We start from the raw sequence: 13,098 nt of genomic DNA, 5'->3' as shown, positions 1-13,098 counted from the left end.
AGCAAGTTGCGGCAGTTCGGCATCTGACAAGGATGCCTCCTGGGTGCCTTCTGGGTCAGATGTTAAAAGCATGTTCCACCGGGAGAAGGCCCCAGGCCAGACCCAGGACGCCTTGGTGTTTTCCCGGACAAGCTGGAGAAGGTGGCCAATGAGATGGAGGTCTGGGCTTCTCTGCTTAGGCTTTTGCCCCCACGACCTGGTGCTGGATAAGCTGATGGATGGTTGGATGGATGCTTAATAGCAAGAGTGGTTAAGTGACCATCATAGTAGGTTTTTTTGTTGTTGTTTTGGTTTTTCTTGAAGATTTAGGCTTTAACAATTTTGACTAAAATGCTGCAAAATTATCAGCAATTGACAGAGTTCTTGGTTTTTTAACTACTGTAAAATAATATGTGGATAGTACATTTTATGCATTACTTTGTATTTTTGCCATTCTAGTAAATAATAATGCTGCCATCACCGATTAAAGTGCTTCTGTTTTTTGAGCCACGCAAAGTCAGTGCCTCTTTTTAAACCCTTTATCCTTCTGGAAAATCTGCCACACTGGCACATTAGCACTTAAGCTGCAGTAAAACCAACAGGAACACACACACACACACACACACACACACACACACACACACACACACACACACACACACACACACACACACACACACACACACACACACACACACACACAGCTACAATGAAAAGTGTCACACTACTCAAAACAAGCTGAGGGACTAAAAATCTATATTATTTTAAGCCTCGGAACTATGCCAAGATTATTCATAATTATGTTTTTAATCAAATACAAATCAGTTATTTTGTATTATTTATTTTCATTCTTCATTGGATATTATGATAAATGATTTGAACTTAAGCAAGATATAAATAAATCATTAGAGTTTCAGGCCATTGAGGACAATGACAAACACTAAAGAGCTGGTGAGACAGGAACAGGTCAGACTGCATCACAGAGACGGGTCCTGTTCAACAGGCGCACAGGTGTCAGGAAGAGACAACCATATAAGGACGCCAAGAATCTGAAGGTGGGTGTGGTGGAAGTGAACAAACGTGAACGTTGAACCTCTAGTTTACACTTTGCTTACTTGAATATCATCAACAAAAAGTATATTCACATGTTCCTTCAGTTTGCATAGCCACCAGCAAGACCAGTTTTCAGGAACAAACACTGCTTCATGCAGAAGACAACACAAGGCAGTAAGCACTAAAAAATGTTGCAGGAACTCATTGGAGGATTTACGACTGAATGATTATTCTTCCTGGCTTCCTGTTACCTTCCTGACATTTTACAAGTGAATAACAGCCCACAGGTATCTGTATCTTCTTATGAATAACTAGGCAAAAAACACATGAGATCTGGTACCATAATCAACAGAGCTAATTTTGCACCTTTCATGCAATTTACCCTATGATTAAACCTGCTGAGTAATTTTCAATAGCCAAAAGGCATTCTGACAAGAGACAAATGTACTGCACTTCAGAAAATAACTAATTGCAGGGTGTAATAAAATTACCACCTTGCGGTTATATACCTCCACCAATTAGTCAAGTTTACATCCATATTTAACGTCAAAGGATGCCATTTTCTGTAACAAATTGTAACAATTTTAAGAATATAAGGTTATATAAGTAAAAATAAACTAAAATAACATGATTAGGTTTTCTTGTTCTAGTTGTGGAGTATGAAGTAGCTGACAGTATGTTATTTTATACATCCTAAAAAGTGTTATACATGAGCAAGTCACTGCCAAATGTGTTCTGTGAGGTCAAAATGACCTTTGACCACCAAATTCTAACCCTGCGTGAGTCTAAATCATTTAGTGACAAATTTGAGGTGTTCGTAAAACTCTGTGTTCACAGCAACAAAAAAGTAGTGCAAAGGACATCTGCCTTCAGCCATGGCTGTCAACACTGTAGAGACATAAAAACTGGTCTGCAGTAGCTGGTGACCTATTAGTGTCCCCTCCTCCAAAAATAATACACTACACTATACCCTACAAAATATCCTAAGTCCTACAAATCTCTCTCTACTTTCCACTTGCTGTCTGTTTGACTTCCTTGGCTTCTAGTTGAGTACAGAACAAGTTTATCAGCTGCTCTTGAACATCTAAAAAAAAAAGGATTTCCTTTGAAATATTAATAGATTTGATTAAATGTTTCCAAACAAATGTTGTGAATATTTAATTCACATAGTCGAACTCATTAAAAGCGTTTTGCAGTAAATGCCTAACAGCAGGTTGGTGCCAGTGTCTATAATTTACTCGTAAATACTGACAGGAGGACTGACAGGAGAACTGACAGGAGAACTGACCGTAGAACGTAGCATGAACAAGTTCTGAAATAGAAAGTACGCCCGTCAAAACTTAAAAAGAAAAACAAAAGAGAGTTACAGAAAGCGGCAAGTAAAAGAGGGCTAGCAAGCCAGATCTCTGTCCTGTTGACTCCTTTAAAAAATAGGGAAGTTTTAAAAGCTCTGTTGAAAGCTTTTCCACGCTGTGTCACACATTAACACTCCCAGAAGTGATGCCTGTAGGTCACGAAGGAAGGACAGGAGGCGGTCAGCAGGATGTATCTGCGGCAATCTCCTGAGCACGAATCAATCGCTGGGCTAACATTGCTGCCACTTATAGATCTCCTCTGTGTCTGTCTCTGTCTCCCTCTCTCTGTGACTGTTTTACCCCCTGAGAGGACGTTTTTAATTTTTCATAACCTCCTGTAGCATGGCATTTCAGTCACAGCACTCCTCTGTAGGAGTGCTCTGCGGATAAAGGTAGAGGCAGATTTCTATTTTTTACAAGTCCAGCCAACTTCATAGTAGTTATCTGCATGGCAGTCACACCATTGCTACTAAAGATATCATTTTCAGCTGTGCTGGAGTTGGTAAAGTTTGGCTTAAGGGTGAATCACTTTTGGATAGATGTTCTTTAAAGAATAATATACAGTCAATACCTGACAGTTCTCATCTAACTTATTTAACTTTCTTGTCTTTCTTCCCAGACTATGACTCTAAAAGTCAATACGTGCCAAATCATACTTGATTTAAGTCTAACCACTGATCTTGTGCACCTTTGAACTCATTATAGAGCTGCTGCAATTTTTATTCGTTAGTGATTAGGGTGGGTGGTGAGTGAAGATTATGTTGATCTGTTCAAAAAGGCTCTGTGTAAAGTGACATGCACCACAGTTCGGGACATTTCTGCTGAGCAGTCTCGCTCAGACGCATCAGGACATTAGAGCAGAATATCCCTGTGACAGTAAAAACTCCTGACCTGGTGTTCTTGGCCACTATTTACTTTTCGCTGAAAGCTGCTGTTTAGTCTGTGGGTTAAAGCTGGAGACCCTTCTCTCACACTAGTGATGATCAGAAACATCAGTGTCAGAATTTACAGTCTCCAAAAGAGCAATTTAAGAAATATCAGTCTGGATCTGGGCTGAAGGTGCATGAGAAGATGATCTTGGAAGAGAGGCTGGTTAGAGGGCACCTGGCTAAATAGAAAGAAGCTTCTGGTCCCCCCAAGAGGCATTTGTTTGTTAAACTGCCCCTCACAGAAAGTCGCAGTGCCAAGGGGTGAACTGGTGAAAAGTTGTACCTGTACATGAGCTGTGTTAGAGTTTTGCTACTTTTTTTCTTCTTTATTTCTCTTGTTAGCTTTAGTTTTCTTCACCATTGCACAGTAAATATGCTGTAAAAATCCACTGCCGTGAAGAAAATAGGCAAATAAAAAAGAAACTAGACTCTTGAACAGTGTTTAAGGGCCCCCTTCTTTCTACCTTTACCAATCGGTCAACTGTCACAGCTGCTTTTAGCAAAAATCCCTCCTTAAACCTCTACAGAAGCCGCTTGCACAGCAAGTAAACAGCTTGTTAGGTGTCATTACAGAACATTGTCAAAACATTGCTTAGTGGCTTGAAAATAGCTCTGATGGTTTTTGTTTCCAGACTGTTTTCATCACCTTTATCAGCTGAACTTCTGTTGCAGCCTTGTGGTATAAAACTAGCAGCTACAACAGTGGCATCCTGCTGCTTCAGAACACTTGCTTAAAATAAGACACTGTGTTCAAACAAATAAACAGAAAAATGCTCAAATATGGATTGTTTCTGACCTTATCTCTCTGCGGGGTCTCATCTCTGTTCTTAACTCTGAAACTCTCGCAGAAAATCCCAACCTTCTCCGTTACCGCTCTCAGCACTGGACATATGTAATAGTGTCCTCAGGCTTTTCTTCCTTGCTTTGTTTCCTTTCTGCGAACTCTCCCACAGCCATGCATACTACGAAAGTTCTGAATTCACAAGAAAAAAAACAAAAAAAGTACTTCGACTCATAAGCTCTAGTGGGCATAGTGCTAGTGTTCCTCCTTCTTATTCTCTTTCACTTTACATCCTCTTTCTTGCAATTTGCTTCGGTGAATTTTTGAGGGATGATGCAATGAATTAAATTAAAACAGAGGAAGGTTGTCTTAAATTTCAAGGCTAACACAAAAGTATAGGTGACGTATTGATCAGTTCAGGCTTGATACAAAGGAATTCCAAAGCACTGTCAGAGCCGGGCAGTGGAAATCAGGCCAAAGTAAAAATGGGAATTGTGGCTGTGGGTATTCACCTCAATACCCACAGCCACACAAGCCCAGCCCAAAAAATCTGCATTATGTCTCTTTAGAGTTTCAGAGAGTGTACGAAGAGGGTGGGCGGTGGTGGATGGGTGACAGGGCACGATAAGGCTTACTCATTCATCCATCCCTCACTAGCTAGTAGATCAAGATATTACGTCAGGAAAGAGGCTTAAAAAGACATTTGAACATTGGAGGTGAATTATGAATGAAGCCGTGGCAAGAAAGAGAAGGCAAAAAGATATGTGGAGAAATATTTCAAAGACCGGAGGTCTCCACCCCCCCTCATGTAAATCCTATTAGAGTGGTAGGATAGCAAAGTGGGATTAGCTGACCTAGTCCATTCGGTCCAGACTGCTTCACACTGATAAAACACATCACTCTCAGATACACTGCTACACAGAGGTTCCTGCATCTTACTTACAGATGTACAGCCTCAGTGTTGTGAAGGCCTTAACAAGCCAACAGGATCCAACACGGCAACAACATGCTGCGAGAGTTCTTTTCAACATCAAACATTTACCCCCCCTTTTTTTTCCAACGGTAACCCTCTTTGAAAACTGCATCAAAAAGAAATACTTGTCTCACACACACACACACACACACACACACACACACACGCACGCACGCACGCACGCACGCACGCACGCACGCACGCACACACAAAGAATAATAACTCCAGGATAAAACTCCAGGATGTTTCTTTCAGGAATGAACATTCTCTCTCTGTCAGGAGGAATCTGTGGCATCTTGGAAATGTCACTTGCTGTTACAATCAGGTGGCTGGCCCGGTATTTGCTATGTTAAGGGTTATACTGCCACAGAGAAGGAGGGGAGAAGCAAGCTGGGCAGTAAAGAGGGAGGGGGTCAAGGTTTCACAACAGAAGAACCTGTCTGATGGTCATCCTTTCTCTCCATCAGTTATTGTTAAATACAAGAGATTGTGTAACATTTTAATAGGAAATCATTCTGATTAGGGACAAACATGGGGTTTTGTGAGTGAAATTGAACATCTACTGCATCCATATCTTTTTGTTTTGTTGTGAAGGCTGACTGTCTACCCATGAAAGAGTATGCTGCTTTTTCTGCCTGTTCATGGCTAGTTTGAGAATTTCTGTGAACTGATCCATGATACTGCCAAGAAACACAGCTTGTGCACTCAACTGGTACAGAGAAATACGGAGGCCACCTTAACAAACAAATGTCAACGAACGGTTTCAGGTTCACATTTAATTATTAAAATGTCTCATTGATGGTGCTGTTAAGATTAAATCTGTCCTTTCCTAGCATCACATAACAAGAAAACACGTTTTGATTGGTCAGTTTATTAACTTGTTATCATTAAAAGCTGAAGATGCATCTATAACATCTAACCTACAACAGACTTACAACAGTCACACCTAAAGACCGTTCTCATCAACAAGCAAGATGTTTTGACTGAGCAAATGCACTAAACTACACACCAAACAATGAGTAAGTAACAACTAGAACTTTTAACAGTGCAACCTTGCAGGTAGCCGACGCAAAAGTGACACGTTTCATGGTCGATGTCAGGTGGAAATGTCAAAAACTTTCTGGATCTCAAGACTTAAGATGAGAATCCTAATATACCACCTATGCTATGATTTTTCATGCACACTATTAACACCCCAATTACAAAAAGTGATTCAATCCAGCTTGGTCTCATAAGCAACAACTATCCCAAAAGGCAACAGGAATTACAACCCTAGGGTATCACTTTTGGTCAGTTTGAATCAATCAACACAATTTCAAGGTGGGAATATGAAAGTCACCAGTTCAGCAGCTGGCTACATGTAAAATATAATCCTGACTTGTTTAATAATGAGTAGCATCTTGGCAGAACGCATTAATGTTACAGGCATATAATCCTCAATTATTCTTTTTAATATTTAATGAACATTTGTCATAATTAGATGGTAAATTCTCGACATATGATCAATCATGTTTTTGAAGTCACAAAACCATATCAGGCGTTCCTTTGGCACTCAGATACTAATATTACTGAGAGATTAGTTTGTAGTGAAAAAGGTTTGGAAGATTCTAAGTTTTATGAGACTTGAAAGCTGCTTTTAAAATTTCATAAAGGCTCCTATTTACAATGTGAGATATGAAATATTAGCAGCTCCTTGACGCTCAACAGTAGTATTTTCAACTAGATTTTTTTATGTTCAACATTTGCATTTTTCTTGTCAACATCATATTATTAGCATTCTGTAGCAGCGTTGACTTGTTTGAACAGTTCCACGGTTAACTTGGAGCATTTTCTGCTTTATTTTGAGCCATCACTATACAGCAAAGTGCAGCTTCTCAAACAAATATATCTCCCTTCTTTCAGATTTCCATTTTTATTAGCGTGAAACACGTCTCTGTCTCCCATAGTGAGAGACAGAGACACTTGCATTTTTGACAGGCGCAGGAGGCAGATGCGATCTAAGAGTGTCGATGTCCTGATAACTGACACCATTGAAGAAGACACCAGATCAAGGATGCCTCAACCTCCCCCTATCGCCCTACCTGTCAACTAATTCATTCACTGACATTTGCTCTCCACCCCTCTGGAGATCTAGAGCCAAAAACTCATGGAGAGCTATCAAACTCACTATTTCTGTTCCTGTTGATAAAAGGGCTTGCTCGCTTTACCACAACCACTGACCCGATTTCAAACTCTGCTCTGAGGCCGGGAGATTTTACTCTTCCTCACTCCACAGTCAACCCCCTGGGGCAGAAAGGCCGACCACTATCGGCATTTAAAATTGAATAATGCATAGACAGCGCTTTGGCACCAGGGTTGAACTGGCAAACCTTCTATCACACTTCTGTCCATAGCTTGTGACAGATGAGTTTTTAAACGCACTTGCTCTAAATCCCATGCGTGGAAAGGCCGGAGGTAAAACTGCAACGCCGCTCTATGTGTGCACTCAGCAAGTGGGAAGTTTAGACTAGTCCCTGATATGAAGTGTTTGTTAGTTTGTTGGTTTTTCTCACCAGATGTATTGCAACAATCTAGAAAATCGCCATATATTTAGAGCTGCTGAAGGCAGAAGGAACATTGCAATTCACAACTTATGAGGCCACTAATATCATGTAATCTGTCATGGCTTTGAGGCAGTGGTAGCAATGTTCAGTGGCAACCAGCGAGTCAATAAAAATAGCCCACACTTGTAGCTAAAGCCGTTTCTCTAGGCTCTCGGCTGCCAGTGTAAGAGTCAGTGGAGACTATACTAATCTTATCTTTTCACTTCTTGATTTTCTTTTTATATACTCAAGTAGCAACTGTTTGACTGCACATAACCACGTCTTCACTTTGGTCTTCTGGTAGCTGGTAAGGAATGCTGTTGATGTGGAGCCAGTGAAGTGAGAAGGAAACCAAGCAAGTTTAGTGAGGTCCCATTGAAGGGTGGATTAACATTACTGAGCTGCATTCCAGTGTGTTCACAGTAATGTTTACGTAATGCTACTTGAGCAGAGTTGCTGGACTGGTCACACCGCTTATACAGCAGGTGAGCTCCAGAAACAAAGTCTCTGAAGCCATTTGACCCTTCTACACACTACAGCAAGTCCATTATTTGTAAGGTTATCGATATAATGCACTGCATTGTGTGTAAGCTTATACTCCATATCACATTACCATTATATTAAGCAAACAAAAAAACAATAGCTTTTGGAGTAAACTCTAGCTTTATGAAACCAGCTTGGTTTTTACAATACTGCGTCAGAATACTTTAACTTCTTTTATTTAACTTTAAGGGCTGAAACTTGTATTGTACTTTTCTGCTCTAACCTTTTTACCTTGGTTTTGCCACGCTGTATATGTGAGTCTGTTCAAACAGACTGAGAAAGACCAGCTGTCTCTAGCGGGAGGTCTCATAAATCAATAACCCATTCATCTATTCAGTAAACTGCTTATTATGACCAGGCTCTCAGGGGATCTAAAACCTATACTAGAATGTGTAAAATAAGATAGACAGCATAGAGCAAGGACATCACAGCAGCTCCAAAGACACAGGCCTGAAATCAATGAATAAATATCCAGTTATCCCCATACTGTGTGAACATTCAATTAAACAGATTTGCAGTTCATAGAATATGTCACTAACAAACCTCAGGCGATATTTTGACTGGCCTTCAGCTCATAGTTTTGTTAATCTGTGGACATGCAGGCATTCAATATTGTGGAAAACTCTAGAGCCATCTTTGAGTGTTTTATATTTTGATTCCAATCAAACCTTATTCTAATGTTTTTAAAGTGGTATTAAGCAACAATGCATTGAGTCCAGACTGTGATGAAGAACATTTAAACTCATCAGAACTGTGCAAACTCTGTATTTGCCCTGAATACTGTATTTCTGCATGTTTTAACTCACCGGACATATTTTCCATTTCCGCAGCAAAATATAAAGAAATCGATGGTTTTCACAGTTTTTTCCCAAAAACTATCGCAAACCTTGAAAATATGAGCGAAACAGTGTTTCACATCTTGCATCCAGTACATAATACAACATGTTTGTGTTTTCCTGATAATCGGTGTAAGGCCTTCAGCAAAGCAATAGGTGAAAAACAAACTTGAGTATATTCATGTTTTAAGAGGAAATCATTTTTTCCCCCTGAACACTTCAACACATCTCTAGAGGACAGATGATGACAAGAATAAAGATGAGACAGGAAAAATGTGGAACATCACAAGGTTGTCAAAAAAATTCATTAAAGAGGCAGGTACAGCTTGTAGAGGGTGTAGCTCCTGTAATGTAAAGAACTGCTCTCAAGAGGAGGTAAAATAAATATTAAGTATGCGTGCTGTTGTTAAATTAAGCTTAACCAAACAGGCCTCTGATACATTAAACAACCTGAGGGACAGCAAGTTTGACAAATGGTATATATCCTGTAAAAAAAAAAGGATTGTGCAATACAGGATGGAAATAAACCAGAGTTAAAATGATTAGCTGATTGACCAATCAGTTGAAAGATCAGCTGCAAGATCGTGGACCTTAAAAATCTTAAGTATTTAAACTAAAATAAAATGTGGATGCACAAAAGCGGCCTTAGTTGTGAATGAGCATTTTGATTGATATCAAATGTTTGTTATGTGACTATTCAGTGTGACTGGACCCACACAAGGAAGTGGAACAACACTTACTATGAGGTTATGCACAGGAAGGATTGTTGTGAATTTCACACCATGGATTTTGTTGTTATTTAACTTAGTTTTCTAAACTCAAGTCTCAACCAATCTGTAAGTAGGAGATAAAAACAGATTAGCCACAGGTTTAAAACAGCTAAGATGGGGAGTGTGTGTAAGAGCCGATTGCTATCTGATTAAAGGCTACTTTGCAGTTGAGTATAATGGAATGAAAGAAGAAAACAAAACCACAGTCTGGGCAGTTGAAGAGTGTCTTCACTGAATATTTTTTATGTTTTTTTAATCCAACTGTCAAACATAGATTTCATCACTAAATAAGCTTATGCTTCTGTTCAATAAGTGAGATATATAATCATTCTTCTGACCGCTTTCCTGGGTTGCCTTTATATCCCTTCCACTTTCCAAAACTCAGTACTGATCATCATTTATGTAGTCTAATCATCTCCTTTCCAGCCTTCTCTGAGCCAATCAGCCTCCATGCTGTGTGCTTTAAAATCCCAGTCCTCTTCTGTCATTCTACCTTTCAGACTCTCATGCAACCCACCTCATACCCATCTCTGCCTCACCCTGGACCCTCAGAGCGCCACCCAAACATCTCTCTTCATCTTCACCAGCACCAGTGTCTAGACTCCAGGAAGTCCTGTTTTAATTCCTGTCACTGCTGGGATTCCAGTCTGCTATGATTCATAGGAGTCTAATCGCCAAATAGCTTAACTGAATTTTGTATCTTAATAAATGTTCAGTTCTTCCAAACAATCTCCACTTAATCAAATATTGTAAAACCATACATGCATATAAGGTTTTTGAATTACAACAGTGCTGCATGAATGAAATCAGTTTGTAGAAAAATGAAAGAGTTTTAGGTAACAGGGAAGAAAAACAAGAAAATAAAACTCCTTATACACAGAACCCTTGTCCATAAACTGATGCTAAATGTAAAGTAAAAATAAAATAAATCGAAATTCCTGGCTCGTGTGAAAAAAGCCAGTTATTTTCCTCATCTCTGCCTCACTGCCACAGTGGAGGAAAGCGGCTTTATCATACCATGATTCACTGGCAGCCTAATGAGAGCTACAGTCCTAAGCTGTTTATGTTGCATAAAGGACAGCCGCTATTAGCACTGGTGTCAGAGTGGGGGAGCTGGACATTGGGTGGCAGTGCAGCAACAGTTAAGCTTGTAACAGTATTCATTTACTACCAAGTCCTCAGCTGGCGGCCTGTAGCGGAGGCCGCATGGTTGGCAAACTCCAGATGAACTGAAGAAACAGGATGATACTTAGCATACGTGATTAAACACAAGAGGGATGTCAGAGTGGATGCTGATCACAGCAGGTTTTCACATTTAGTATTCAGTGTCATAAAATACACAAATATTTGTAAAGACATTCATGGACATGATGCATTTTCTAGCCCATTTCCCTTTTATTAACCATGCCAACTAAACCCTAACACCAGTTTTTAGCCTAAAGCAGCCAAAACTCTTTCAAAAATATCCTCATTTTCTTTTAAACAGCCAGAAAATAAAACCACCTAAATTCAAACTGCTTTAACATTTAACATTAAGTTAATTTGTATCCGTCAACAATAATCTTTTAAAAAAAATAGTGGGACTCGAGAAAAAATGTAGCAGTAGAAACTATAGTTGCCATAAAATGTGACATGTCTACCATTTGTTCCCTTTAACCATATCACACCTAGTTCTGGTGTGATAGTTCTAATTCTCCACATGCACGGTAGCAAGGTGAGCATCCCACATCAGAGACAGAGACAAGGACACGGAGAGTGTGGGAATGAATGACTGCCACTTCAGCAGCTTCAGAAAACAGTCACTGCACACAAAGATTCATTTCAGACCAACTGCAGCTGAAAGAACAAAACCGTTCTGACCCTTCACAGATTCAGCTCCACTTGGAGCAGAGAAGATTTAAAGTCTGTGGTGAAGAGACGAATTTCCCCCAGAAATATTTGTTTTCTTACCCATGTTCCTTAAATAAAATGAAAACCATGATTAAGACTGCCACATTAACACAAGACTGCATCCCAAAATACATTTACTGGCATAATTTAACAGTGCTTTGTTTGTTTGTTTGTTTGTTTGGGTTTTTCGTGAAATTCACTTCTGCAATTTAAATTTGATCACACTGTTAAAACAAATTTGATGGATTTTAGTGCAACCTGGAAGTGTCAGGTGTAAGTATATTTGTAGAAAGTTGTCACTTTTGTGTGTGTTTAAAAAGAAATCGAATGAGACCAAGATTCAGCTTTGGACTAAAGCTGATCACAGCTCATAACAGTCATATCAAATTTTTAAAATAAAATTGGAAATGATCAGAGAAATGGGGTGTCTGAGAAATCTTAACAACTTGAGTGAGCAATGAAAATAGATCCAGCGCTGTCCCACTACTCCAAACTTGCAAGAGTCAGCAAAGCATACCTGTGACTGGGGCTATGGTAACCAGCTTAAGCAGAAAGTTGGTGATCGTTGGCTTTAATAAAGCTCCAGCCCAAAGGAAGGTATCTGATCTTGGAGCCAGTTTAATCCTATATTTTTGTGGTTATTGGCTTTAAATGTTCTTTTAATTGAAGAACTTTACAAGTGCTCAGTGGATACAAAAATCTGCTGTTTGTTACTTGAAGCATTGGGAAAAAAATCTGAATAAAACTCAAATACTAAATAAACTCAGAAACAAATACAGGTTTGCATATTAATAATTTATAATACCACGTAACATTGCAGATATGTATTTATTCAATTTATCAAGGCTGTAATGATAAAAACTAAGGAGTTGAATGTGATGAATATAACTGAATATAACTAGTATTGAATTTATACATTTTTTACACAAAGAGATCCAAGGTACTAACAAAATGAAAACAGTGGCCAAGACCCAAGAGGAGATTATGTTATTATTTTACTAAAACTTCTGTTTCTGAAGTATTTAAATTTTTTACTCTATTTTTTAACAGTGAAGTAACTGGCCTGAATAACAAACAATGATTTCAAACCAGACAAGGCGGATCAGTAAAAACCGGTGACGCAGACTTACCTTGGCATTGGCTTTGGTCTTGGTGCTACTGTTGTTGTTGTCAGGGCTGGAATTGGCATCTTCATGAACTCTATCTAAAAGCCAGAGGAGGAACTCGAGGGCATCATGCTGAGAGTTTCCACGAAACTGAGATGCATATTTGGCCACAGTGCTCTGTGGGATGGAGAAACATCACAATTAATCTGTCTTTCCAGGTGATTTCTAACAAACTTTGACTTTTGCATTTATAAATTAGTTTTGGTTTGGAACACTCAGGAGGGAGACAGCAAAACAGCAA

General features: G+C 39.3%; 1 protein-coding gene across 1 annotated transcript in view; it reads right to left on the bottom strand.

Annotated features, from left to right (window-relative positions):
- usp43a (ubiquitin specific peptidase 43a) overlaps positions 1-13,098 on the bottom strand; it is a 125,485-nt gene that overhangs the window by 101,815 nt on the left and 10,572 nt on the right. The window contains exon 2 of the mRNA XM_080879599.1: positions 12,822-12,974. Coding sequence (XP_080735725.1) covers positions 12,822-12,974 — 153 coding nt within the window. The remainder of the gene's footprint in view (positions 1-12,821; positions 12,975-13,098) is intronic.

Source organism: Rhamphochromis sp. 'chilingali' (assembly GCF_963969265.1).
Source record: "Rhamphochromis sp. 'chilingali' genome assembly, chromosome: 4".
Classification (NCBI taxonomy): Eukaryota; Metazoa; Chordata; class Actinopteri; order Cichliformes; family Cichlidae; genus Rhamphochromis; species Rhamphochromis sp. 'chilingali'.
This window is presented reverse-complemented; position numbering and strand designations above follow the sequence as displayed.